This window comes from Danio rerio, chromosome 21, assembly GCF_052040795.2.
Source record: "Danio rerio strain M-AB ecotype USA chromosome 21, GRCz13ab, whole genome shotgun sequence".
Taxonomy (NCBI): domain Eukaryota; kingdom Metazoa; phylum Chordata; class Actinopteri; order Cypriniformes; family Danionidae; genus Danio; species Danio rerio.
Window position 1 is genome coordinate 9,633,557 of NC_141041.1, and position 27,024 is coordinate 9,660,580.

At 39.9% G+C, this 27,024-nt stretch overlaps 2 protein-coding genes across 34 annotated transcripts in view; one reads left to right on the forward strand and one right to left on the reverse strand.

Moving 5' to 3' along the window:
• dennd1a (DENN/MADD domain containing 1A) overlaps window positions 1-12,090 on the forward strand; it is a 47,941-nt gene extending 35,851 nt beyond the window's left edge. For 2 of the 33 annotated variants that reach the window (XM_087300715.1, XM_087300717.1), the window contains 7 exons: window positions 1-71; window positions 1,825-1,953; window positions 7,586-7,659; window positions 7,719-7,868; window positions 8,200-10,940; window positions 11,008-11,444; window positions 11,549-12,090. In XM_087300715.1, coding sequence (XP_087156841.1) covers window positions 1-71; window positions 1,825-1,953; window positions 7,586-7,659; window positions 7,719-7,732 — 288 coding nt within the window. In that variant the 3' untranslated portion in view covers window positions 7,733-7,868; window positions 8,200-10,940; window positions 11,008-11,444; window positions 11,549-12,090. Of the gene's footprint in view, window positions 72-1,824; window positions 1,954-7,585; window positions 7,869-8,199; window positions 11,445-11,545 lie in introns of all 33 variants that reach the window. The other 31 variants (XM_087300694.1, XM_087300698.1, XM_087300693.1 and 28 more) reach the window with 21 other exon arrangements.
• A 6,423-nt stretch (window positions 12,091-18,513) lies between these two features.
• crb2a (crumbs cell polarity complex component 2a) overlaps window positions 18,514-27,024 on the reverse strand; it is a 35,475-nt gene continuing 26,964 nt past the window's right edge. Inside the window, 12 exon segments of the mRNA NM_001045299.1 lie at window positions 18,514-19,308; window positions 19,383-19,509; window positions 20,263-20,379; window positions 21,022-21,892; window positions 22,006-22,171; window positions 22,261-22,838; window positions 23,106-24,074; window positions 24,149-24,262; window positions 24,402-24,572; window positions 24,652-24,791; window positions 24,946-25,141; window positions 25,957-26,616. Of these exon segments, the coding sequence (NP_001038764.1) occupies window positions 19,087-19,308; window positions 19,383-19,509; window positions 20,263-20,379; window positions 21,022-21,892; window positions 22,006-22,171; window positions 22,261-22,838; window positions 23,106-24,074; window positions 24,149-24,262; window positions 24,402-24,572; window positions 24,652-24,791; window positions 24,946-25,141; window positions 25,957-26,616 (4,331 nt within the window). The 3' untranslated portion in view covers window positions 18,514-19,086.

The window sequence follows — 27,024 nt, forward strand, 5'->3', positions numbered from 1 at the left end:
GCTCGACCTCCTCGGCCATTGGTGGCAAAGAGACCTTGCAGTAACATTGGTGTAGAAGGAAGCTCTGAACAGTAAGACTTAAGAAATACTCGACCTTTCTCACACATGCTCTTGCAAAACACAAACAAATAGACAATTTATTCTTTGTGCTTAAGCTGGTTTTGATTGCACGGCTTAGTGGAATTTTTTACTTAATTTTCCCAGCATTAAATTGTCTGAATTTGTTTTATGACTGCTAAATTTGTCCTTTCAAACAATGAACTGCTAAGAAGCACAAAGAGCTAGGTGTAAGAACTTGCTTTGTTGCAGCTATGCATGTGAAAAAAGTAGCTTGGGTTTCACATGGATGATAATAATACATGAGTTTAAGAGTTTGTACCGACATTTGGCAGAATGTTTAACTTTGTGATAAAACTAGTACGCAGAAACTCGGTGCATCACGGTGCATTGATGATGCTTTCTATATACAGTGTTATATTTCAGGGGGGAGGCTATAACATGCTGTCTGTATAAACACACAGACACACAGCACCACACTGTCTCTCATTCAAACACATACACAAACATAGACAGTACCAAAGAAACAAACACACACACACACTTAAGCCCTCGCAACAGTGAGAGCTCGCGCTGAGCGAAGCAGAAAAACGAAAAAAAACAAAAAAAAACGGAAAAAAAGCACTTTTCCGACGGTCCCTTACTGAGAGCTCCTCTCTCCCGGCTAAACATATATTGCGAGGGCTTAAACGGAGCAGTGCTGGTAATGTCGAGCGAAAAAAAAGAAAGACAGCTGTGAAACATAACCAGCTTTGTCTTTTTGTAGGAAACACACTTTAGATGTTTTTAGGGTAAGAGATTTTTGAGTTAATGCCGTCTATAACTGAATGTCAGGAAAACAAAATTAACTGAACTGCGCTCATTTCTGGCGCCCCCCTGGATGTACAGCGCCCTTACGCCCTATTCACACGGGGCATCAGCGTCAACGCTTCCCATTCACTTTGAATGGGTGACGTCAGGTGTTGTCGAACTGCATTGTGGATCCGTCGGCGCCGCTTCAGAAGCGTTCCTCGCTGCAGAAGTTGGGACCAGCTCAACTTTTCAAGCGCCGACTGAAGCGTCAGCCAATCAGATCGCTGTATGCAAATACACCAGCTCAGACAGTGGCCTATTGCTGACTGAGTTTCATTGGCTGACGCTTCTATGACGATCGTTTCAGCTCCAACTTCAGACACGCCCTCTGTCAAGCGTTGACGCTGAAGCCCCGTGTGAATAGGGCGTTAGCATATGCCTATGGTGCCTATGCCACGGGCCGGCCCTGAGTTGCCTGAGTGTTGTAAATAATCGCGCTCACCTCCCTCGCGACTAATCGCATAGAAGATAAATGACGTCAGTACATAATAACCGGTTATGATTATTACTGAACCGATACCTTATTGTCCGCATCTGCATCGCGGTGCACCGAAGAAACAATTAATTTTGACACCCCTAATATACATATAATGTTTCAGTTTACGATACTACAGATGACTTGCTGATTGTACATTATACCCCTAAATACTTTGCATTATCTCTCAAATATCCATCAAATACAAATGGGAACAGTAACAATGTTGTGGTTTTGATTGTGATATTGCATGTCTCACTTGCTCTTTCCTTCTCTCCTTCACTCTTGTGTTCTCTCTCTCTCTTACACTGGGTGTGATCTGTGTGTTTGTGTGTGGCTACACTTTATACTTGGGTCTCTCTGTCTTTGCCAAATTGTGTTTATTCTTTCTTTTATGTTGCTGCTGTGCCTTTCTGTATGCGTGTGTGTTGACGCTGTAGTTACGTGCGTCCAACCCGTCACTATACAGTGTTTCTGTGCGAGGACTCCTCGGGTGATGAGCTGTCTCAGGATGACGACTCCATTGCTGCTTTTCCTGAACACTTCCTGCTTTCTGCTCCTTTTGAATGGTCTCTGTTCAAATAGTTTTCTTTTAATGTCTAGTGTTTCTTTGAAGTCTTCTAGTGAATAATTAATTGCCTTTTTTATATGTTTTGCCCCAAAAAGAATTTGGACACATTAAGACCCAATCCCAATTCTGTTTACCCCTAGCCCTACACCTTCCCCTTGGGCCTTGAAACGGAGTGTGAAGGGGAAGGGCTTCAAATTTTACCCCTAAGAAATGGGACAGCACTACAACACCTGCACACATCATCATATGTCATTGCAATCTCTTTTACTTCATTTGAGCTCAACGACGGCGACTGCTCTAGTTATTCCAGTTGTGTTATTTTTTGGTATTTATCTTCAGGAAATCACTGAAGGCAACAATATCTTGTCATCTTAACAATAAAATGTGGAAATAAGCTCATAACTGAACTTTGCATTTACACCATGGCTATATTCATCAATGTAAACACACGAAAACAACATTAGCATTATACCAGACACTGTAATAAGCTAATTTCTGGCCACTAGACTTTTTTCACAGGGTATTCGAGTGTCGTATGTGAAAGTGTGTTGTTGGACAGAGTTATTATTATGGATGCAAAATTTAGTAGGTCCTTTTATCGTATTTTATGACAAAAGATACAAATTTGTGCATCTCCTTACATCTGTGTACAGCTATGCTGCTGTTGTAGATGGTGTATTCTGGGAAATTTTCGTACTCATTGGTTTCTAGTATGGTCCTGAAAAATCTCAGTTTCAAGGAAGTTTCTTTATGCCTTCAAGCTAAAGAGAATTGGGATACCTCTACCCATTCAAATGAACGGGGAAGGGCTAAGGGGTAGAATTGGGTAGTGGGCCTAAATGCGACATATGGATGTCATTGAACTAGTTTAGTATATACTGTATTAAACCAAGTTTACTTTTTGACAGATTTTAGTTGTCAAATAAAGTTGAACATGACTACAGTAAAAGCTATTTGTTAGTATGAACTGGATTAACAATACAATGGAGTACGTCAAGGTTATGGTTCCTACCATTTTCCTAGCATTCTTCTAGACCAAGAGTAACCAACCTTTTTGAAACAGAGAGCGTCTTCTTATGTACCGATTAATGTGAAGGGCTACCAGTTTTATGCACACATCTCAAAAAACTAATTTGCTCAATTTATTTATAATTATATATTATAAGTAATAATGTGAAGGCACTGATCATGTTAATGATTTCTCACAATAGTTGTCAACAATAATTTAACATAATTTAAAGTAGGAAACGGATAAATATCAATATGCAACACTTTATTTCTATAAATTGTTGGAATATCTATCTCTATTCCATACGTGTTCAAGAGAAAAGGTCAGGAGAGGTTTTTCTTCAATGCCAAAAATCGTAACAATTTATTAGATACAAATGAATAATTCGATGACAGAACTCTGGGTTACATTACCCCAATGGAATACAAGAATTACATTCAAGAGGTTCGCAACTAACATACATTTCCTGACTTCAGCATATATACACCACCTATTTTAACAGGTGGAGTTTTGGTGTAACGTCACTTGTCAGTCATTGTTCAGTCCTCCATTGGCCACACCTTCGACATACTTCCTCTTTTTCTACGAATTCTCTGCCCAACAACAAAGTATACATCTTTCTGTGTTCTGTGTTCAGTTTTAACACCTCTCTTCAGACAGGAAGTGTCTGCAGAGCTGAATTTAATTTTGGACCCGCATCTATCTACTTCTGCAAAAATGCTAATTAGTATGCACAGCACTCACCCACAACATTAGAAGTTCAGTTAATATATGACCCTTACATGACCAATACAAATAATTGTTTGATTAAAAGAAAAGAGACAAAAAATAATAAAAATGGTTCCTATTATTCAATAAAATCTCTGCAGTTATTTACATTTTTAAAATTTTAACTTCTACAATTTTTTCACTAGCCACTAAAATTTTTTAAGAAATCATGCACTACGTTGTTACATGTTTGTACAGAATATCAATTGTGTAACATAAATCAACTTTCAGATTTTACTGAAATGATCCAAAAATTACCAAATATAAAGCATTTTTAACAGCCGACACTCTTCTAACCATTGTAGTTGCCCCAAGTTGGACATCAGAGGGAGTGTAGATTACATCCGTTCCTGTCTTTAAGCACAGTTTTGGGGTATACACGTTTAAGTGTGATTAAAAAATAATAGCTATAAAAAGTTTTAGTTGAAGCTTACTGGTAAGTGGCTATGGTGAGCTATTTTTAGAACGGGCCCGCGGACAACTCATGTGATCCTCGCGTGTGATCTGGTGTCCGCAGGCACGATGTTGGTGACCACTGTTTTAGACATTGTTCCTGTATGCACCACTAAAAGGTTTGCATTTAGGCAAGGCAAGGCAAGTTTATTTATATAGCACATTTCATACACAGTGGCAATTCAAAGTGCTTTACATAGACAAGAATAAAAGAAACAAGTAAAATAAAAACAAATGCTAAAAATTAGTTTAAAAAAGCATGAAAACAGGTAAAATGTGATATAAAAGAATGAAGAAGAAGAGAAAAACATAATAGTGCAATCTGTCAGACAGAGTACAGTGCTCATTCAGTAAAGGCACAGCTAAACAGGTGTTTTCAGTCTTGATTTGAATGTGCCTAATGTTGGAGCACATCTGATCATTTCTGGAAGCTGATTCTTTGCATAAGTTGCATCTATACTTTGCTGACATAGACCTGTAACATCTCTGTTGACATGAGCTAGTGGGCTGAGAGCCAAGAATAGCAGGACCCCTTAGACTAGAAAACCTATTCAAAAATGGTCAAGAGTTAAAAAGAGACACAAAGGAGTGTGTCATAATTACCTGTATAAAGATTATGGAGAACATAGATACTTGAGAAGGAGCAGGAGGAGAATGCTATGAGGTCTGCTCTGCTCTTTCTCGGCTTTATTATGAAGAATAAAGTCTATTTTTTGATATTCAAAACCTCCGGTCTGATCATTTTTAATTAATAGGAAGTCGAATTTACGACACAGCATAGTGGTACAAAACCAGAAATTTTCATATAGTGCTGAGGTCACACTTGGGCCCAATCCCAATTCTACCCCTTAGCCCTTTTCTCTACCCCTATCCCTCTTTTTGTGTGTTCAGGTGAAGGGGTAGGGGTGTCTCAATTCTCTATAACTTGGTTAGAGAAGGTGTAGAGATAAGGGGAAGGGCTAGATAGCCCTTGAAATAGAGATTTTTCAGTACTACACTTGAAACCAAGGGGTATGAAAATTTCCCAGAATACACCATCTAAATCTGCTCTATAGTAAGGAGATGCACAAATTTGTATTTTTTTAACATTAGGATAAATTTTTACAACAAGCATATGTTTTAATATATTCATAACATCTGGGGCCTCATGTACGAAGACTTGCGTGGAAATCTTACTAAAACATTGCGTACGCACAAAGCTGTAAATGTGCGTACGCAGAAAAAATTTCAGATGTATGAAACACTGCGTACGCCGAATCTCACGCATATTCTTTTGTACATCCGAATGAACGTGAAACTGAGCGCAACATGCACGAGCGCAAAACCCCTCCCTGCCTCCTCCCCCGTATGAATATGCTAATGCTATGCTAATGGCAAAACCCAACGAAAAAGCAACGGCAAAATCAAACAAAAAGAGAAACTTTGAACAGAATGTGAATTGGAGGTGCTGCTTTCGGAGGTAGAACGGAGAAAAGCGGTGTTATTTGCAAGTTTGTTCTCCGGAATTAACAACAAAAGAAAAAAATAGAGTGGGAGAGTTTAGCTGATACGGTTAACACAGTTGGGTCTGAACATCGCACTGAGTGCATTTACAAAAGAAATAGTGTGGTTTATATCTGTAAACTGTTGCAGTACCCTTAGAAGTCTCAGTGGCGCACCTCATAAGAAGCATATAATCATATACTGACACGTTCGATCACAAACTCGGTTCGAATCCAGCGTCTGATGAATTCTTTCTTCTTTTTTTCCCGCTACATATCAGATTTTGCCCACTATTTATCACGAGAAAGACAAGTAGGAATCATTAATAAGTTTGTGCATCATATTTTATTTGCACATTTATTGAATGGAAATGTTTCTGATTCACGCATGCAAATTTATCTTCAGATAGTGTCTTTATAGCAATGTGCGTGCAGTAGATAGCTCAGATTACATTGGGAAAACAGGCGACCGCTGCAAATTGTGCTTTAATGTTTAGCTGGTCAACTGTATGGTATGGAAATCTTACATACCTACTATATGAACCCGTCTCATACAGCTGCCATTGCAAGGATCAGACACTTTGTAGAGAGGAATTTAACACAACTGCCTCTAGGAGTCGCCAATGGAAATAAAACAGACACGCACAAAAAATGTGCGTACGCCTGCCAGAAACCTGCCGTGAACCTGCGCAAATTCCCACGTTCAGTTCATTGTTAGTAAATCCAAACGTGAGCGATTCTGAGCGTGAAATCTGGCGTACGCAAAGTTTTTGTGCGTACGCAGCGTTGATACATGAGGCCCCTGGTGACTGGGAATTACCTTTTTGAAATGTGTGGTATAATGTTAATGTTGTTTTCGTTAGTTTAGATCAGTGGTCACCAAACTTGTTCCTGGAGGGCCGGTGTCCTGCAGATTTTAGTTCCAACCCTAATCAAACACACCTGAACAAGTCAATCAAGGTCTTACTAGGTATACCTAAAATACCCAGGCAAGTGTGTTGAGGCAAGTTGGAGCTAAACCCTGCAGAGACACCGGCCCTCCAGGACCGAGATTGGTGACCCCTGGTTTAGATAGATGAAAATGGCAATCGTGTAAATACACAATACAGTTACGATCTTACTGCCACATTATATCTTTATGTTAACATGATACTGTTGCCTTCAGTGATTTCCTGAAGAACAATATAAAAAAATAATGCAACTGGAATAACTACAGCAGTCATGATCGTCAATCTCATATGTAGTAAGCGATCGCGATGACATATGATGACGTGTGCAGGTATTTTAGTGGTGTCATGTCGATAGAGGTCAATTTTGAAGCCCTTACCCTTCACAATCTGTTTTAGGGCAAAGGTGTTCAGTAGGTGTACAGAAATAGAATTGGGATTGGCCCTTGGTCGCTCTTGGTCACACAGATTGTTCAGTACAAAATCATAAAGATCAAACATTCATATTTAAGCATGTCGCAGATCCATGTCAGATATCTTGACATATCTAGACTTTTGCTAGACAATTGCAATGCTTCTCCTGTCAACCTCCATGTGTAGTATTAAAGTTATGCATATAATACAGGATTGTGCAGAGTATTTGATCATCAGTTTGTCCAAATGCTTTTTTGGGGCAGCTTTATGCTATTTTATTTGGCTATGCTGCAGCCTGTCAGATTTGTCTTTCATTTTGATTTGAATCCCTCTTAATGCATGCCTAGATTTCATGCATAAAATGCAGCTATTCACATAAAGTGACTTGATTATGTTGATCATATCCGCTTATTTCAGTAGCACTTCATCTAACATGAAAATTACAATGTGTGTCTGTGCTTGTTTGTGCATGTGTTGCGCGTTGCGTGTGCTTGATTGTCTGTTGTTGTGGCGTGGATGTTGTGTGCATACTTGTTTTTGTTTGTGTATGTGACTTAGGCCTCAGCCATACAGGTCTCTGAAAGAGGCAGAGCTTGTGGAAGAAGGTGTGGAGGTTGGGGAGCGATACCAAGGTAACACTGCTCCATCCAGTCCTGTGCTAGACAAATTCTCTGACCTGAGCCTGTTGCAGGATGCCTTCCGTAATCAACAGGGGAAACCAGAATGTCCAGAAATCACAAATACCACAAAACCCACTCACAGCACACACTCCATCCTCACATCTGCAAGAAGTTTGGAGGAGCTTCGAGCAGACCCACAAAATGTCAACTTCAACTACCAGGTTAGGCACTGTAATCCCTGAAAAGTTTTGGGAGCGACAGCTACAATTAAATGCATGAGAGGTTCCCTAGATTCCCAACCCTGTTCCTGAAGATACACCAAGATTAGACATTTTGAAACTCTGTTTGTAAGGACACCTGATTAAACACATCAGCTCATTAGTAGAGACTTCAAGACCTGACTTAATTGGGTTATATGGGAGACATCTAAATGTGTATTGCGTGTGTCTTCAGGATCAGATTTGAGAAACACTTTACTAAAGTATTATTCTACTCAAATGTGGGGATTTCCCTTCTCTATCCTAAAAACTGTTTTAATTGTTTGTTCTCCAGCGGATGGAACTAAATTCTGGTGAGCGCACACGCACACTTCCCGTGCTCAAATCCACCAACCCATACAGCAAGCTCTGGAGTCAAAGGGAAGACCCATCCGCCTTGCTTGGCCGGGAGTCACCATCCTGGGAGAGACCTCTTTCCGTTCCACCCTTAGAACCTTCTGATGTGCGCCCACCCAGCAAGGAGAGTTCAAATTCCTGTGCAGAGAAGACGGAAGGGGCTTGCATTACAATCCCTCGTCCCCAAGGTCGGAAAACACCAGAACCAGGTGCAGTGCTGGCTCCAGCGGTGACCCTGCTGCGCGGGGTTAGGCAGGCCTGTGACAAGGAAGGAGGAGTGTCTGCTGGAGGGCAGGAGTTTCGGCAGGCATTAAATATGTCTCCTCAAGCACAAACTCAGGTGGACCTGTTGAAGACCAATGAGCCAAACGAGGGACAGGAGCAGGACTTACTTAGCTTGTTGGATCCGTTGTGTGGAGCAACAAAGGATGAGGCCACACCATCCCTTTCTAAACCTCCTGTACCTCCTAGACCGAACCCCCCAAACCTTGCCAACTTTCCCCCTCCAGTGTCTATGAACCCTTTTACCCAACCACCGCAGTACCCACCTCAAAGGCACTATAGTCCTGTCGTCCCAGGTAACCCTTTCACCCCAGCCTTCATGAATCCCCCAGGTGCCAACTACTTCCCCGCCTCAGGCAGTCCATACGCAGTATTTAATCAGGCATCCACTGTGGGTGTGACCCCAACTGGAGGGGCGTGGCCCATTGGACGTGTTCTTCCAACCTCCAGCAGTAGTGGATCTCTTTCAACCCTCTTAGACTCATCTTCTCCGGCTACTTTGGCACAGCCTGTGCAAGTCTCCACAGATGCACCCAGTGACCCATTCAGTGACCTTCTTACCATGGCAACTACACCAACAATAATGGCCACGCCCCCCAAAAAGAAGGTGGAGGACTTGCGGAGAAGGTGGGAAACTTTCGACTAGCTCTGCCCACAATTTTCCTCTACTGCTGCTACCAACCAGTGAGGGAGTACACATTTATAGCCAGTGGGTATTTAAGACTGCGCCCCCTAGGGGCCTGAAAGCACTGTTGGACATTCCCCCCTCCCCAGAGTGTGTTGTGCTTTTTTTTGCGCCTAGCTCACACACTTAGCCTTATGCACACTGATACTATTGAAGCATTTCCCATAACAACAGGATGAACCATGTTGCTCCAAAAGTTTTACACTGAAACACTATATTAGTAAGATAACACTGTATTTTCTGTAGCTAGCAGCGTAGTTCCCAAAGGAATCAGACTACAGTACTAAAGATACCATAGAGTAATGTCCCAAATTCTACCATTAGCAATTAGACTGACATTATTGCCATTATGGCGGTACTTGCACATCATTTCAGTGCTGTTTTAATTAGCTTGCTTTTTTTTAACCCTAGGCTCATTAATTCAAACCATTGTACTCTAACATTCACATTCTTGTACAAACCATTGTTAAATTGGCATTCATAATGCACTCGAATACATTTATTGCGCAGACTACATATTCCACTCTAAAATACACATTACATACGACAAGTAGGGATTGTGATATCTGGTGTGTACTTCATATTTGCACTACATAACTTATGACCTACTACAATACATACTGGACTACATGTTCCCTAGTTCAAGCTATATACTACTCGCTATATACTACAGAATGTTAGCGCTCAGAACGGGTCAAAGTAACCTGCCCTGCAGCAGAACAAAACACTGCCCCCTTGAGGTCTGGATTGAGATATTTTCCGACAAAAAATTTAAGTAAACTGGTCAAGAGTGTGTTTAGGGGGTTTTAATTTAAAAACGTGTCAAACGCCCTCACTGGTCCCAGCTTTACCTCTGGTTTTACTTGCCTATGTGTCAGTCTGAAAGTATTCGATTTGGTCTTCTGGAACAGGGTTCACAGTAGTTTAGTTGAAATGCTTATCGTCCACTTGCTTTGATTAGACTTGTATTTTGAAATCTCCTTTTATTCCGTGCATCACATGATAGACTTACAGCTTTCATAAAGCGACAGCATCTTTCTTTTTAGCACTACCATTTTCCATCGACTCTGCTACTGCCATGCACTCTGCATTATGGCTTTTTTATTCTAATAGAGCTGTTTTGTGCTTTTTAAACATACATACTGCTATAAAGTGTTAAAGTGAATCCTAACAGCTAACGGCTGGTATTCTTGTCATAGACTGTGCCTGTTTATTGGGATTAGTTCAGCACTATACACAACTGGTGTTGCAGGATCTTAGCTTGATGCCATTTTCTTTGCTATATTTCTGTCCGAGACTTGCAAGTAGAAGAACACTGTTTGTGCAGATCTTGACATGGAAATGAATTGTGTACAACCAAACACTCAAATCCAAAAGAAACGTGTTTTTTTTTTTTTTTTGTCCATGTCAGGGAGCATCAGGGAGTGAATTGGTGTCTCTACTCTGGTTTATTGTCGTATTTAAATATGAAATAATGTTATTTGTGTTATTAAAGTGTTCTTGAACATATGTATACCCCGTAGAGCTGTTAGAAAGATGACATTTCCTATTAGTTTTTCCGTTTAGATCACCTTTCAAAATGGGCCTTAAATGTGTGTGTGTGTGTGTGTGTGTGTGTGTGTGTGTGTGTGTGTGTGTGTGTGTGTGTGTGTGTGTGTGTGTGTGTGTGTGTGTGTGTGTGTGTGTGTGTGTGTGTGTGTGTGTGTGTGTGTGTGTGTGTGTGTGTGTGTGTGTGTGTGTGTGTGTGTGTGTGTGTGTGTGTGTGGAAGTTCAGAGCAGTTGGTTTTGTATTTTTAGTCTTACAGCATGGGTTGTTATGATGTTTTGGTTAAACTTTTGTCTTAATGTTCAAACCGATTTCTGCATTTTTGACATGGGCTGTTAGGTTGGTACAGCAGTCACTTTTCTTGGTCAATAATTCATACTGAAAGTTTAATAAGAAAACAGAAGCTACTACACTAGCGCAAAATGTACGTTAACGTTTAAGTTGGATAAACACAAAGCTTCAAATGTTTCACATAAGTATATCAAGTTCTACTTTAAAAATGACAAAGGTAGACTTGGAATGGTCCTGTAAAGGGTAATATTGAAATTAATCTGTGAAAAGTATCTTTATATTTTTGACTGCATTGGAAAAAGTGTTGTTTTTTTGTTTTAAAAATGTCAGATGAACCGAAGCTGTGATATTTCCCCTGGCAAACATAATACCACTCAACGTTGGATCAAAATATGGACAACCCCAACTGTTGGGTATAAAATATATAAGAATAATAAGAATATATGTTAAATTAATTTTTTATTTTTAAATATAACCCAGCAGTTGGGGTTGTCCATAATTGACCCAACATTTGGTTAATACAGCCCAGCGTTGTTTAAAGCAGTGTTTCCCTAACCCTGTCCTTAAAGGCACACTGACAGTACATATTTTGGATGGCTCCCTTATCTGACCCATTAACTTCATGTTTGATTAGGGAGAGGTTAAAATATGTACTGTTGGTGTGCCTTCAGGAACAGGGTTGGTTTAAAACAAAGGTTGTTCAGTGTAAAGTGCTGTACATGACTTGTATGGGTTGAACAAGCTTTGAAAGTATTGCTAGCATGGATTCATCAAACATTATAGAATCTGCTGTGTTTTGACCAGATGCTTTCGTGTTTGGTTTTGTCAGATGGAATAGTAAGCAAGGTGGTGGTATTATCAAAATGAAATTTTTTTTTGTATGTGTAAAAATACAAATTTCTCTTTGAATGTATCCTAATGTGAACTCATATCCTGTTTATTATCATCTTGCACTTTCTGATTTTTATTTGGAGGTTATTATTTGTGTTTGCCATAATTAAAAAGCACAGTATATTCCTGTGAAAGTGGTGAGCTGGAAATTTGTTTTGCTGCCATTTGTATATTATGAAGCCTTGTCATTCTCCCGGTGGTTATATGAATACCCAATTAACCTTCTGCTTTCCCTTTTGAAGCTAATAAGGGAGTAACTGAAACTGCAGTTCATCGAAATTTAGCAAGGCCTGGCTCCATAATAGAGCACATTTCTATTGATCCCAATGTTAAAATGGCCAACTTTACAGCAGAAAAAAAAAGTTTACAGTTTGCATAATTAAGTGAATGGCCATGCCGCTGAACTCGACATATACAGTTGAAGAATTATTAGTCCCCCTGAATTATTAGACCGCTTGTTTATTTTTTCCCCAATTTCTGTTTAAAGGAGAGAACATTTTTTCAACACATTTCTAAACATAATAGTTTTAATAACTTTATTCTAATAACTGATTCATTTTATCTTTGCCATCACGACAGTAAATAATATTTTACTAGATATTTTTCAAGACACTTCTATACAGTTAAAGTGTCATTTAAAGGCTTAACTAAAACTTAAAAATATAGCTTAAAGGGGCTAATAATTTTGTCCCTAAAATGGTGTTTAAAAAATTCAAAACAGCTTTTATTCTAGCCGAAATAAAACAAATGAGACTTTTTGAAGAAGAAAAAATATTATCAGACATACTGTGAAAATTTCCTCGATCTGTTAAACATCATTTGGGAAATATTATAAAAGAAGAAAAATTTTTAAAGGGGGCTAATAATTCTGACTTCAACTGTACATCGTATTTTTGTTTTGTTTTTATGGGGCTTTACACAGTCAGTTGCCTTTTGGAACTTTTTCTTACAATTATCAGATAATATGGCATGCTGTGTGCTCTTAATTGTGATTACAAACCATTCAAGTGGCCTCCGTTTCCCAGGTGAGTGAAATTATTCCACATATTATACCATATCTTTAGAACTTGAATGCACTCCAGAATTGATTAGCTGTAGGCTCTAGAACAGTCATCTGAATTGATGTCATACAGTGTTATGGCCTGGATTTCATAATTAGCCTTGCTTTTACTATCATAGAATATGTATATTGAAGTATTTGCAAGTAACTCATGTTTTCCTTCTGTAGAAAAACGTCATAAGAACAATGTTTAGTGGCTCAATGTATTACAGCAGTGTTTTAAAAGACCAAACACTGATATAGTACACAACCAAGCACATGAGGTCGGAACACAAATGAGTCACAGGTAATTGAATATAAAGCATTTCCCCAAAGAAAAGCCCCTCTACGCAAAATGCTTGCTGGCATCTGTAGCTCCGCCTCTTTGCCCTTGTTTGATTACCTCGGGTTGGCGCAATGACTCGTGTACAAAAGGGCGACGGTTGGACACGCCCACTTGTGGGTTCATTTGTGGTCTTCAGAAATTCATGGGTGATGTCACAGATACTTTGTCCATATTTTTTTATTGTCTATAGCAGTGGTCACCAAACTTGTTCCTGGACGGCCGGTGTCCTGCAGATTTGAGCTCCAACCCTAATGAAACACACCTGAACAAGATAATCAAGGTCTTACTAGATATACTTGAAACATCCAGGCAGGTGTGTTGAGGTAAGTTGGAGTTAAACTCTGCAGGGACACCTGCCCTCCAGGACTGAGATTGGTGACCCCTGGTCTATAGGAATACCACATAAACTACATAAACATAATAATTATATTGTACATTTTTAAACAGTTTTTTTATTGTGTTTTTGAAATGTTTGACATTTAGACAGCAGCATTGCAAAATGTTCATACCAATACAATGACAAAAAATGCTCAATTATGTATGCCAGGCCAGTAGATGGCGATTTTTGGGAAGAAATGCTATAGTACACATCTTCACACATACAGTGGGTACGGAAATTATTCAGAGACCCCCTTACGTTTTTCACTCTTGGTTATATTGCAGCCATTTGCTAAAATCATTTAAGTTAATATTTTTCGGGGGGGAATGGCCCAGCCATAGCCCTGACTTAAACCCAATTGAGCTTCTCTGGAGAGACCTAAAAATGGCTGTCCACCAACGTTTACCATTAAGCCTGACAGAACTTGAGATTATCTGCAAGGAGGAATGCCCAAATCCAGCTGTGAAAAACTTGTTGCATCTTTCCCAAAAAGACTCGTGTATTAGATCAAAAGGGTGTTTCTACTAAACACAGATTAAAGAGACTGATTATTTAGGACGGTGTGATATTTCAGGTTTTCTTTTTTTTTAAATCTGCAAAAATGTTAACATTCCTTTGTTTTTCTTTCAATATGGGGTGCTGTGTGTACTTTGAGGAAAAATGAACTTAAAGGATTTTAGCAAATGGCTGCAAAATAACAAAGAGTGAAAAATTTTAGGGGATCTGAATACTTTCCATACTTACCTCAATGTGTACCTCAATGTACCTCAATGTAAACACAGCATCGGATACAAAGCAACAGACAGCCATTTTTTCCATCTCTCCAAAGATGCTCAATTGGGTATAAGTCAGGGCTCTGGCTGGGCCATTAAAAAAAATGAAGCACCCCATATTGACAGAAAAACAAACAATATATATATATATATATATATATATATATATATATATATATATATATATATATATATATATATATATATATATATCTATATATATATATATATTAATATATATTTATAATAAATATTTATTAAAAAAAGAAAACCTGAAATATCACACCATCTGAAGTATTCAGACCCTTTGCTCTGTGTTTAGTAGAAGCACCCTTTTGATCTAATACAGCCATGAGTCTTTTTGAGAAAGACAACAAGTTTTTCACAGCTGGATTTGGGCATTCCTCCTTGCAGATATTCTCCAGTTCTGTCAGGTTGGATGGTAAACGTTGGTGGACAGCCATTTTTAGGTCCCTCCAGAGAAGTTGAATTGGGTTTAGGTCAGGGCTATAGCTGGGCCATTCCCCCTAAAAAATTAACCTTAATGATTTTAGCAAATGGCTGCAATATAACAAAGTGAAAAAGTTAAGGGGATCTGGATACTTTATGTCCCACCATTATACACACTGTATGTCCCACCATTGCTGTTTTGATCAAATACTGGATTAAAACACTGATATGCTCATGATGTTATGATTTTCACTTTTTTAAAATGTAGTTTAAACATCGTAAAATGGTATTCAAATCTAATTTCAGAACTTTGCATTTTCAGGCTTGCCGAATGCAGCTGTTTTGCAAATTAACTGCCAATATGAATAAAAAGTTTTGCGTTTTGTTACCAAAAAATTTTAAATAAATGATAAGTAGTGCTGGGCAATAGGCCTATGACTAAATTGGAATCTCGATAATTATTTTCCATATTAAACGATAATGATATATGTTTTGATGTAGGTTTTCAATGCCTCCAGATTTAAAAGAGTAACTTAAGCCACAAAAATTAAAGCGTCCATTAATTAGCATAACACATTTCGGCAGTTAAATTCTCGATGGCTGACAATTCAGTAAATCTCTAATATCAACACAACTTTCGATTCTCATTGTTGCTCATTCCTGCTGTGTGATTGGCTTAGATTAATACAGAGTAGAAAAGTCCAGCGCTTACCATTGTTATTGACATCCATTTTATTGCAGTTCGATATAATATCGTTTATCGGCCCAGCCCTAATAATAATTTAAAGATAATGTGATTTAAACCACAACCAAGTAAAAATTACAATCCACACAATTTTTACACATTCAAACACAAACACGTTTATTTTACAGACATATATACATTCCAAAAACATTCCTAATTGACGTAGTCCACAATGTACTGTATAGATTTCTGTCACTCCTATGCATGCATTTAAAGTAAAACAGACTGATATGTGACGGATGAGAAAACACAACTTATAATCACAATTTACAAAATATACACGACTGAGCACGCTCAGTTTTTACAGCATTTAGGCATTAGCAAGGGTTTGTTTTTAAGTTTGTCTCTCATCTCTTTTTTCCATTGTCACGCAGGCTATATTGTATTTCCCCGTGCATGTACGCTGAGGTAAGTGTGTAGAAATGGTGGTGGGTTACATTGATGTATGTTATTAGTAGTATCGCTGGTGTATAGTCAAACATTCCTAAAAAACATTCACATGTGTTGATTGTCAAACAGTATCAAGATCACAGTTTTTTTTCTCCCCAATAATAGACTCAAACGAAGACAAAAGGTATGCTGCAATCACATTTTGTTGAAACTAGCTTAATTCTAAGTCAACTGGTCAGATAACGTCAGGTGTCAACGCAATCTCACGGCAATTCGTAACTTTTTGATTTAGTGGTTAATTCCTATAAATTCGTACGATGTAATTCGTACTATTTAGTACTATTTGCTCATTACCCAATGACGGGTGGAGTTAGGTGCCACATCTCTTTTTCAAAATCGTGTATTTTCATACGACTGAACTCCTGAATTAGCCACTAAACTGACAAAACGTAAAATACTTAAGTTTCCTCGTGAGATCAGGCTGTTTAACCATAAAAGTAAAACATTTACTGTAATATTTTTTGAAAAGGTTTTAAACTTTAAGATTTAAGATAAAATGTTGCTAGCATGTTGTTAACCTGTTTCTCCATGTTGCTGTTATGCTAGTAACATGTTTTAGCACATTGCTAGCATGTTTATTGTGTAGCAAATTGTTCACATGCTGCTATTTTACCAAGGTAGCATATCCATTGTAAGTTTAGCTATGTTAGCATGTTAGCAAACTATAATGCTGCATGTTGTTAGTGTATGTTGCATGTTTCACCTTATTGTTGAGGTTTTGAGCACACTGACATTGATTTAATTAGTGATTTTTTTTTCCAAATCATATTTTTTATGAAAACCATAAGTGTCCCACCAGTTATATAAGACGTAGAGTTGAAGTCAGAATTATTAGCCCCCCTGTTCATTTTTTTTCCCCAAGTTTTGTTTAACGAAGAGATTTTTTTTTAGCACATTTCTAATCATAATAGTTTTAATAACTCATTTCTAATAACTGATTTATTTTATCTTTGCCATGATGACAGTAAATAATATTTGACTAGATATTTTTCAAGACACTTCTATACAGCTTACAGCTACATTTAAAGGCTTAACTGGGTTAATTAGGTTAACTTGACCGGCTAGGGTAATTAGGCAAGTTATTGTATAACAGTGGTTTGTTCTGTAGACTATCCAAAAAAAAAACAAATTAGCTTAAAAAGGCAAATAATCTTGTCCCTAAAGTGGTTTAAAAAAAATAATAAAAACTGCTTTTACTCTAGCCAAAATAAAACAAACAAGACTTTCTCCAGAATGAAAAAATATTATTAGACATACTGTAAAAATTTCCTTGCTCTGTTAAACATTTGGGAAATATTTAAAAAGAAAAAAAATTTAAAGGCAGGGCTATTAATTCTGACTTCAGCTGTATATATAACAGTCTGTAGGTCTGGCCCGAGTTTTAGTTTTTGCTCTTAGAGCTTTTTACCAAACATAGGTAGCAATATTGCATATGAAAATACACTATCCAAGTTATAGGAACAACAAATAATAGCTTCTTGACTTCCAGTTGATCGTTTGGTATCAGAAGTGGCTTATATGAAAGGCAAATGTCTCTAGATTACACTTATTTTACTAAAATAAAATATGATCATGCCTTGAGGTCAGTCTTTGCTCAGACAAAAGACTTGTCACCTAACAGAAATAATGTCCAGTATAGAATTAAAAGTCATGCTGCAGTGGAAAAAGAATGAATAATGTGTACGACTCCCATGAGCTTGGAGGACTGCATCCATACATCATACATCTCTGCAATGACTCAAATTACTTATTAGTAAAGACATCTTAAATGGCAAAGAAAGCGTTCTTGCAGGACTTCCAGAGTTCATCAAGATTCTTTGGATCCATCTTCAATGCCTCCTCCATCTTACTCTAATAATGTTCATGTCGGGTGACTGGGCTGGACAATCCTGGAACACCTTGACCTTCTTTGCTTTCAGGAACTTTGATGTAGAAGCTGAAGCATGAGAAGGAGCGCTATCCTGCTGAAGAATTTGCCCTCTCCTGTGGTTTGTAATATAATAGGCAGCACAAATGTCTTGATACCTCAGGCTGTCGATGTTGCCATCCACTCTGCAGATCTCTCGCACGCCCCCATAATAAATATAACCCCAAACCACGATTTTTCCTTCATTAAACTTGATTGTTTTCTGTGAGAATCTTGGGTCCATGCGGGTTCTGCAGTATTTGTGATAATTGGGATGCAGTTCAACAGATGATTCATCAGAAATATCGACCGTCTGCCACTTTTCCAAATGATAATCTAGAAATCAAGTTATTTGTTGCTCTTACATCTGGGATTGACAAGAAGACTTTTCAGGTAGTGTACGTAAACAGTTTTTAGTAATTTGAAATCGGTTATTCTGACACCATGTGATTGCAACTGTGCCGTAGACAAAACAGCAATGCCCATATTTCTTTTAAAGAAAGCACATTATTACTATTGAAGTTACTAACTTCAGTTGTATCCCTCCTCTGCAAAAGCTAATGGCTAATTTTTCACATAAGCCACATTCGTCTGTTTTGATCATCATATCCAGTGTCGCCTACAGCAGGAACAGTAGCTAGTTAGCACAACAGTCTTGCTATGGGTATTATAGCTTGTACATTCAAATATTGTTCAATAACACTATTTTCAGTTGCTCGTTTTTGAGAGGGTTTTGTTACTGGGAGAAAGTAAACTCATTTTTTTCCACCTCTTTACAGTATGACACTTTGTCAGAGCTGTTAAGGCATATAATGCCATGAGGTAAATCATCACCAAGTCCAATGTCATCTGGAAGAGTTTCTGGTTAACATCCACAGTCATATAATGACAGTTAATTCATATTAAATTCATTCCCATTTTCCAATTTCAAGTTTCCTCTCGCAGTGCACTTTCAGGTTGCTTGTTTGATGTTCTCGTTGTGGCTCCATAATGCCACATCGTCTTGGAAAAGTCAATAATATTAAAGCCTCTGCATTTTATCTCATATTAACCGTTCTTCTGGTGGTACTTTCAGCATGCTGTCCATCTCCAGACGTGCACCAGCAACTTCCTGATGACTTGGGGAATAAGTTCCTTCCGACTGCCGCTTCTTTCGTGCAGTCATTAACATGAAAATGAGACCAATGGCCACTAAGAGGATACAACCACAAGCCAATGGAACCGCTATCGCCAGCCATGGTATATGATCTTGCTGTGCTTGTTTCTGTAGAGAGAGGATCAAATTGTTAAAGTAACTCTCAACACTTCTAAACTGGCGTGCTTCTTATTTGTACCTACATTTGTTTCACAGAACTGGCCACTGAATCCTGCGGGACACAAACACTGAAAGCGGTTGAGGCGATCCAGACACGATCCACCATTTAGACAAGGGCTAGAAGCACACTCATCGATTTCTCTCTCACATCTGTGGAAAAAATATGCATAGAAACATGCAGATAAACACTTTGTCACCAATATTTGTGCATTCAGTACAAATTATCAAGTTAACTTAGATCAGGGGTGTCTAAACTCGGTCCTGGAGGGCCGGTGTCCTGCATCTTTTAGCCCCAACCCAAATTAAACACACCTGAACCAGCTAATCAAGCTCTTTCTAGGTATACTAGAAACTTCTAGGGAGGTGTGTTGAAGGAAGTTGGAGCTAAACTCTGCAGGACACCGGCCCTCCAGAACCGAGTTTGGACACCCCTGACTTAGATCAAGTAACATATATCAAGTTATATTGTAGAGCAGGGGTGTCAAACTCAGTTCCTGGAGGGCCGCAGCCTTGCAGAGTTTAATTTTAGCCCTGCATCTACAAACTTTCCTAGAGGTTTCAAACAAGCCTAAAGGCTTCAATTAGTTTGATCAGGTGTGTTTAATTAGTTTTGGAACTAAAATGTGCAGAGGTGCGGCCCTCCAGGAACTGAATTTGACACTTGTTGTCGAATGTAGATCTTATAAAGCAGGGGTGGCCAACCCTGTTCCTGGAGAGCCACCTTCCTGCAGATTTTAGCTGCTACCCATATCAAACACACCTGAACCAATTAATTAGGACCTGAACACCACGTGATAATTACAGGCAGGTGTGGTTGATATGGGTTGCAACTGAAATCTGCAGGAAGGTGGCTCTCCAGGAACAGGGTTGGCCACCCCTGTTATAGAGTGTTATTATTTCTACCTTTCTCCGGTGATTCCTGGAGGACAGGTGCAGTTTGCCCCCCACTGAGTGTCATGGCAAACACCATCATTTTCACATTCAACATCCAGGGCACACTTTAGTGGAGGGTAGTTGTATCTGATGCACAGGAACACACACACACACACACACACACAAAAACACTCGATAAGCACCCAATACTTGACCAGTCCCAGACAAAGATGTAGTCTTGTTAAGAAATAGGTGTTTACAATGCAAATATGGGATGGTTATTATCACTCATGTTTACAATTGCAAGCAGGTTTGTATACAGTTGTCTCATTGACTTTATAATACTCTGTACTTGTATTAACAGAGTTTAGGGTACATCTTCTGTAAAGCCACTTTTCAATTGCATAGTAGAATTCGGCACGGGTCGGCTTATTTTTGGTTCAGTTTCACTCTGTTCAGTTTGCATTTGCACTCTAGTTTATTAACGTGTAAAGTGGGTGAGACTATTGCTATAGTTGCGCAATTGGAATTGTGTTTTGAGCAGTAGCTGCTGCAGAATATTTAAATATAGTAATAGGTTTGGTGTCTTGTGTCGCAAATCTAATTATGCTGACAGTGATGATTTTCTCAGACCATTGCTAATCAGATTGATAATGGCCTCACCCGAGGTAGTGCCAATTAAAAGTTACAGCTACTAGGTATGGAATGATGTGGGAAAACCCCCTTAAAATAAATCTGAACCATGCAGGGGAAAAGTGTATTAAGTTACCATTAGACAAGTCTACTTACTGACAACGTGTTCCGCTGTACTTAGGTGGGCAGATGCAGGTAAAGTCATTAACTCCATCAACACAGGTTCCCCCATTCTTACACCTCGATCCTTTGCAGTCATCTATGTTTTCTGAACATGTAGGTCCTGCGTATCCTGGGTGACATAAGCAGTCAAACCCATTAAGCTTGTCCTTGCACTTGCCATGAAGGCAAGGTCCCGAGATACACTCGTCTATTTCCTTCTCACAAATGTTCCCTTCCCAGCCAGATGGGCACTTACAACCAAATTTATTGAAGAGATCCACACATGTGCCACCACGCCTACAGGGATGAGAGCGGCAGACTGGTGCCCCAAAGCATCCCAAGTGTACATGCTCATCTGGTCTTCGCCAAAACCGTGTTGTTTGGGGTGATTTGGTATTGTCCACAAATGGAAGGTAAACTCCACCCACTCTGACAGCACCTAGACATCCTGTGAAAGTCTCGGCCAGTGCAACCTCGCTTGATATGTCTTTAAGAAAATTTAAACTACCGGCAAGCACTGGGGCACTGCTACCATCGATGATGCCATCCACCAAAACGAACCACTGTGACGCATCATGCTCTGGGTGGGCCATCGCAAACAGCAGTCGATGCCAGTTTCCATCTGCTATGCGTCTCTGTCCAGAGAACTTCACTGGTTCTACACTGTTCTCTGTGTGAATCTCCACATGAATGGATGAATCCAACAGACCAATCAGTAGAAGCTCCTCCCCTCGCCATGCACGAAGTAGTACACCATTTTCCTGTCTTGTACGGAGCTTCATGGTAACATTGGTCACTGGGTCAAGTAGAGATCCCTTAGCACTGTAGTGTAAAGGGGTATTGTCAAAGGTTGCGTTCGCTATACCTGGTAAGACATAACAAAACATTTTGTTACAACTTATATCCACTTTTATAGACTTAAATTTACTATTAGTCTTTAGCAAGCAATCAAGAAATTGTCAAAAATCTGCTTCGTACATTCAAAACCATCCAACAGATCTACGCAGTGTCCACCATTTATGCATGGATCGCTGACACACCAAACTCTGGTTTCACATGTCTTTCCTGTGAAATCCTTTGGACAGGAACAAATAAAGTCATTCCATGTGACTGTGCATGCTCCTCCATTTAAGCAAGGCTCCATCTGCAAACCAACCACATGACATTAGCTTTTCGAAACTGCATCAGCAGGAACACATTTAGTGAAACAAAACCTACATGTAATCTATGTACCTTGCAAGTGTCATCACTCGTGCACCCAGGAAGGACATTTTCTGAATCACTGGCGATATAGATGCTCTCACTGAGTGTATTATTCCAGTCTTCCACATCCAGATGCACGTCGTCCAGTCTCAGGTCTTGCAGACAGCCCTTAAAATGACCACCCCAAACAGTTGCACCCTCTTCACCTGGAACTCCACCAATATACAACAAGTCTCCCTCCAGAACTTCCAAGTCAGGCAGTAAGCCAAGCCCGTAGCGATATCCTCCATGATTAAAGAAAACCTGACCATCCTGTATGTCCACCTGAAGCAGTGGCTTTTCTCCATTGGAGACAAACACTGGTGATGACAGAATGGGTGACTCCGCCATAGAGGTCACCTGTAATCGTCCCATTTCCAGGTATATGGTGAAATAAGGTTCATCTTCTGTCCCCTGAACCCCTGACCTACGTAGCTGAAATAATAATCCGCTTGATTTAAGGGATCGAAGGAAGAATGACACGCTGAAATTACTTCCAAAATCAGACAGCAGTTCAAATGCAAGAAAACTTGTGGAGTTCTCATGACCAAATGTCCAGGTAGGCATATCTGAGAAAACAAAAGAAGACAGGTGAGTTTAATAAGGGCCATGGCTAAACTTTGTAGGACAGTCAAACTCAAGGAGGGCTGGTGTCTTGAAGAGTTTGCCTCAAAACACAAGCCAGGATGTTTCTCGCAACCTTTGTAAGAGCTTGATTACTTGGCTCAGGTGTGTCTGATTGGGCTTGGAGCTAAACTATGCAAGACACTGGCACTCCAGGACCCCTTCTCTACTCTAACTGTTAAGTGTTAAATGTTTAATATGTTTATGCAAACCTTTGCTGCAGTCCTGTCCATAATGGGGTCTGTAACAGTCACAGCGGTAGCTCGTCCAGAGATCAACACAATGGCCTTGTTGGGAGCAGGGCTGTGGATCTTCCTGGCACCATTCTGTCTTTACACAGCCCAACTCAACGCTCTCCTCCTCATGACCCAGATCATGTGGCAGGACAGGATGACCATCCACCTGCAAATCCTCCATACAACCCAAAAAGCCTTGGCCGCTCAAGGTAAGCCCAATATACTCCTCTGGTACTCCTCCCACATACACTTTGGTGAGGCTGTCATGATGTAAGAAAGTTTCATGACCATCTTGTAGCTTGTCTTCAACTCTGCATGCTTGATTATTACAGTTTGCACCATTGACTTGAAGGACAAGCCTGATATCATGTTCATTAATGTTCACAATTGCCTCATGCCAGTCTCCGTCACTTACAAGTCCTGGTAATTGTGCCTCCAGTGAACCTTCCTCCTTTGATGTTGCCCTGGCACGCAGCTCACCCCCAACAATCTCCAAGGATAGGAAGAACTCCGCATTACCACGAAAAAACAGCAACATATCAGGCAGTGTGGTGCGGAATCGCAAGCGGACCCCTAGGGGGTGTTCAGGTTCTGTCTCTCTCCTTCTGCGTTCAAGTGATGGAAGCTCAATAAGAAAGAACCTCGGTGAGGAAAAGGAGAATGTGGTTTGTATAGAGCATATGTCATCATAGAAACCAGGTGGACAAAGACAGGTATGTCCATGTGTCTCTCCATCCAACCATGGCAAGCAGGTGGCACCATTTTGGCATTCATGTCCAATGCAACCAAGCAGCTGCACCGTGCACTGGGGTCCGCCCCATGGCAACAGACCTTCCTCAGCTTCTGCACAGTGACACTTGTATTCAGCCACTCCATCTTCGCATACACCTCCATTAAGGCAGGGGGCACTCTCACACTCATCTATATTCACCTCACATTCCACACCTGAGTAAGACAGACCCAAGTTAGCAATATGAACAGATACAAGTGTAAAAGCTTTCTTATTTGTAAAAACTAACCTGTGAATCCCTCTGGGCATTCACACATGTATCCGTTAACCAAATCCTTACAGCTTCCACCATTGTGACATGGCTCGGACACACATTCATTTATGTTCACTGAACAATTCTCTCCTATAAAGCAATGTCAAACATTCAGATGAACTACAGCATGACTAAATTATTTTGAAAGTAAAACATTGCAAGTTAACTAGACTATCTATTCAGTTACATATAAATGTTCACTACATATGTGTAGTGACGTTGCCAGTACCTGTGTATCCTGGTTGGCACTGACATACATAGCCCACAGCTGTGGCATAAGTGAACTCCCAGTCTGTTTCCCAGTGTTCCGGATTTGACTTCTCAAAACATTCACCATCGTTCTCACATGGAGCATCAGCACATTCATCTATATCCACCTCACAGTTACCACCTTCAAAACCTATGCACACAAATATTTTAGATTATATCAAAGTTACATTTAAAGGCTTGAGTACCATGATTAGATAAATGAGACTTACCTGGCCAACAGGAACAGTTGTAGTGGTTAATGCCCTCTAGACAAGTTCCTCCATGTTGGCAAGGATGTGATGCACATTCTGGAATATCCTCTTCACAGTGGTCTCCCATATATCCAGTGCCTTCACATTCACACTCATAACTGTATACAAATAAAAAAGTCAGTGTATTGTAACTATCAATATAAACTTAGAATGTTGACTAACATGTTAAATTTATTTTACAGACAGTAAATGAAAACACTATGGGCAGTGTATAGGCATGCTATTGTGCATGACTCTGTCGAGTTCTTTTACCTATCAATGCGGTCGTGGCAAAGTCCTCCATTCTGGCAAGGACCACTTTCACATTCATCAATATTAATTTCACAGTCCGAGCCTTCAAATCCCTGCACACAGTCACAGGTGTACAGTCCCACTAGGTCATGACAGGTGGCTCCGTTTTGACAGGGATTTGACTCGCATTCATCGATTTCCAACTCACAGTTTACACCTACAGAGATCACAGAACACATCTCATGACCAACAGTTCATGCATGTTAAAGCACAGGAGGCAACTTGGCAACCTCCAGTGATTGATTACTGTCAGTTGTGAACAGCTATAGTAGGCCAGGTGTGTCGTATGCTACTTCTAGAAGGGAGAGTCTCAGTCAGCTCCCGAGGTTGTGCACATCAATTTGGGCACAACCACTTCATGAGTGTGTATCCGAGCCTTAACAAATTCATGGTAAAGAAAGTGATGTCGTTTGTTCACTATACATTTTGATACTGTCACTATGTTTGGTGATTTGAATTATGTGACTCATAATTTGACTTCAGAAATACGTTAAGGGAACATGAAAATAGCTCATTGATCGGTGCCCAGACTACTAAACAAGGGAGCGGATTGAGATGAACTCGGAGTCATGCAGAGTTGAGTTAAAGCAACAATTAAACACACCTGAACCAGCCAATTAGGGCCTTTCTTTAGCTTGAAGCTTCCAGGTCAGGTGTGTTGGATCTAAACTCTGCAGGACCTTGGTCTGTCAGGAGCAGGATTAGTCATTCTCACTTTAAACCAGGGGTGTCCACACTAAGTTCTGGAGGGCTGGTGTCCTGCATATTTTAGTTCCAACCCCAATTAAACACACCAGAACCAGCTAATCAAGCTCTTTTTAGGTATACTAGAAACTTCCAGGGAGGTGTATTAAAGGAAGTTGGAACTAAACTAATCAGGACACAGGCCCTCCAGAACCAAGTATGGAAACCTCTGCTTAAAACTATTGAATGTATAGATGTGAGATGTGAGATGTTTTGCACTTCAATTACCTGTATATCCCAGTAGGCAATCACACAGATATCGGTCTTTCCCATTAATACAGGTTCCATTGTTCCAACAAGGTCGGGATGCACACTCATTGATGTCAATCTCACAGTTGTGTCCTTGGTATCCAGGTACACAAAAGCACTGATACTTGTTGACCCCATCCAAACAGATTGCACCATTCTGACAGGGATGTGAATCACACTCATCTAGGTCTTCTTCACAGGTCTCGCCTCGAAATCCATCAGAACAGGCGCATTCAAATCCATCCACTATCCGTCTACAGGTGCCATTGTTGAGGCAGGGTTCATCAATGCAGTCTGTGATTCGGTGACTGCAGTCTTCTCCCCCGAAACCAGGTGGGCACAGGCATTTGTAGCCATTCTGCTCATTTACACACTCAGAGTGGGGACCAACACATGGGCCACTTTTGCACTCGTCTTTGTCCTCTGGACAGGTGTAGTGGTCAGTGCCAAGTTCACTCTCACACCCTTCACATTCAGCAAACATACAAGCATTGTACAGCTCCTCACAGTCCCTCCCCATGTACCGCACTCCTTCCCGCGAACACAAACACACATAGTCGTCCATTGTATCCACGCATGTTGCCCCATTCTGACATGGAGAAGATGCACACAAATCAGATGATCCGGAACAGAATATTCCTGTAGAAAGAGAGACAAGTTTTAATATTTTACCTTATTAAAGTTTTACCATTGATCATACTAGGGCTTAGGAATTGAATTAGCCCTTAACCCCAGGGTGTCTCTCCTTGTTCCTGGAGGGCCACTATCCTGCAGAGTTTAGCTCCTACCCTAATTAAACTGAGACAGCTTATCAAGGTCATGGGACTCACTCAGAACTTCAGGTGTTGAAGCTGGTTGAAGCTAAATTTAGCAGGACAGTGGCCAAACCTTGGATATTAAGTCAAAGCCTATATCTGCAGAATTTAGTTGCAATAATTATTAAATGCTCCTGAAGACCTTAATGATGTGATTTAGGTCTGTTTGTTCAGTTTTTGGGTGGAACTTACTTTGCCTGTAGATAAACTTGACACCTCTGTTCAGTACAAC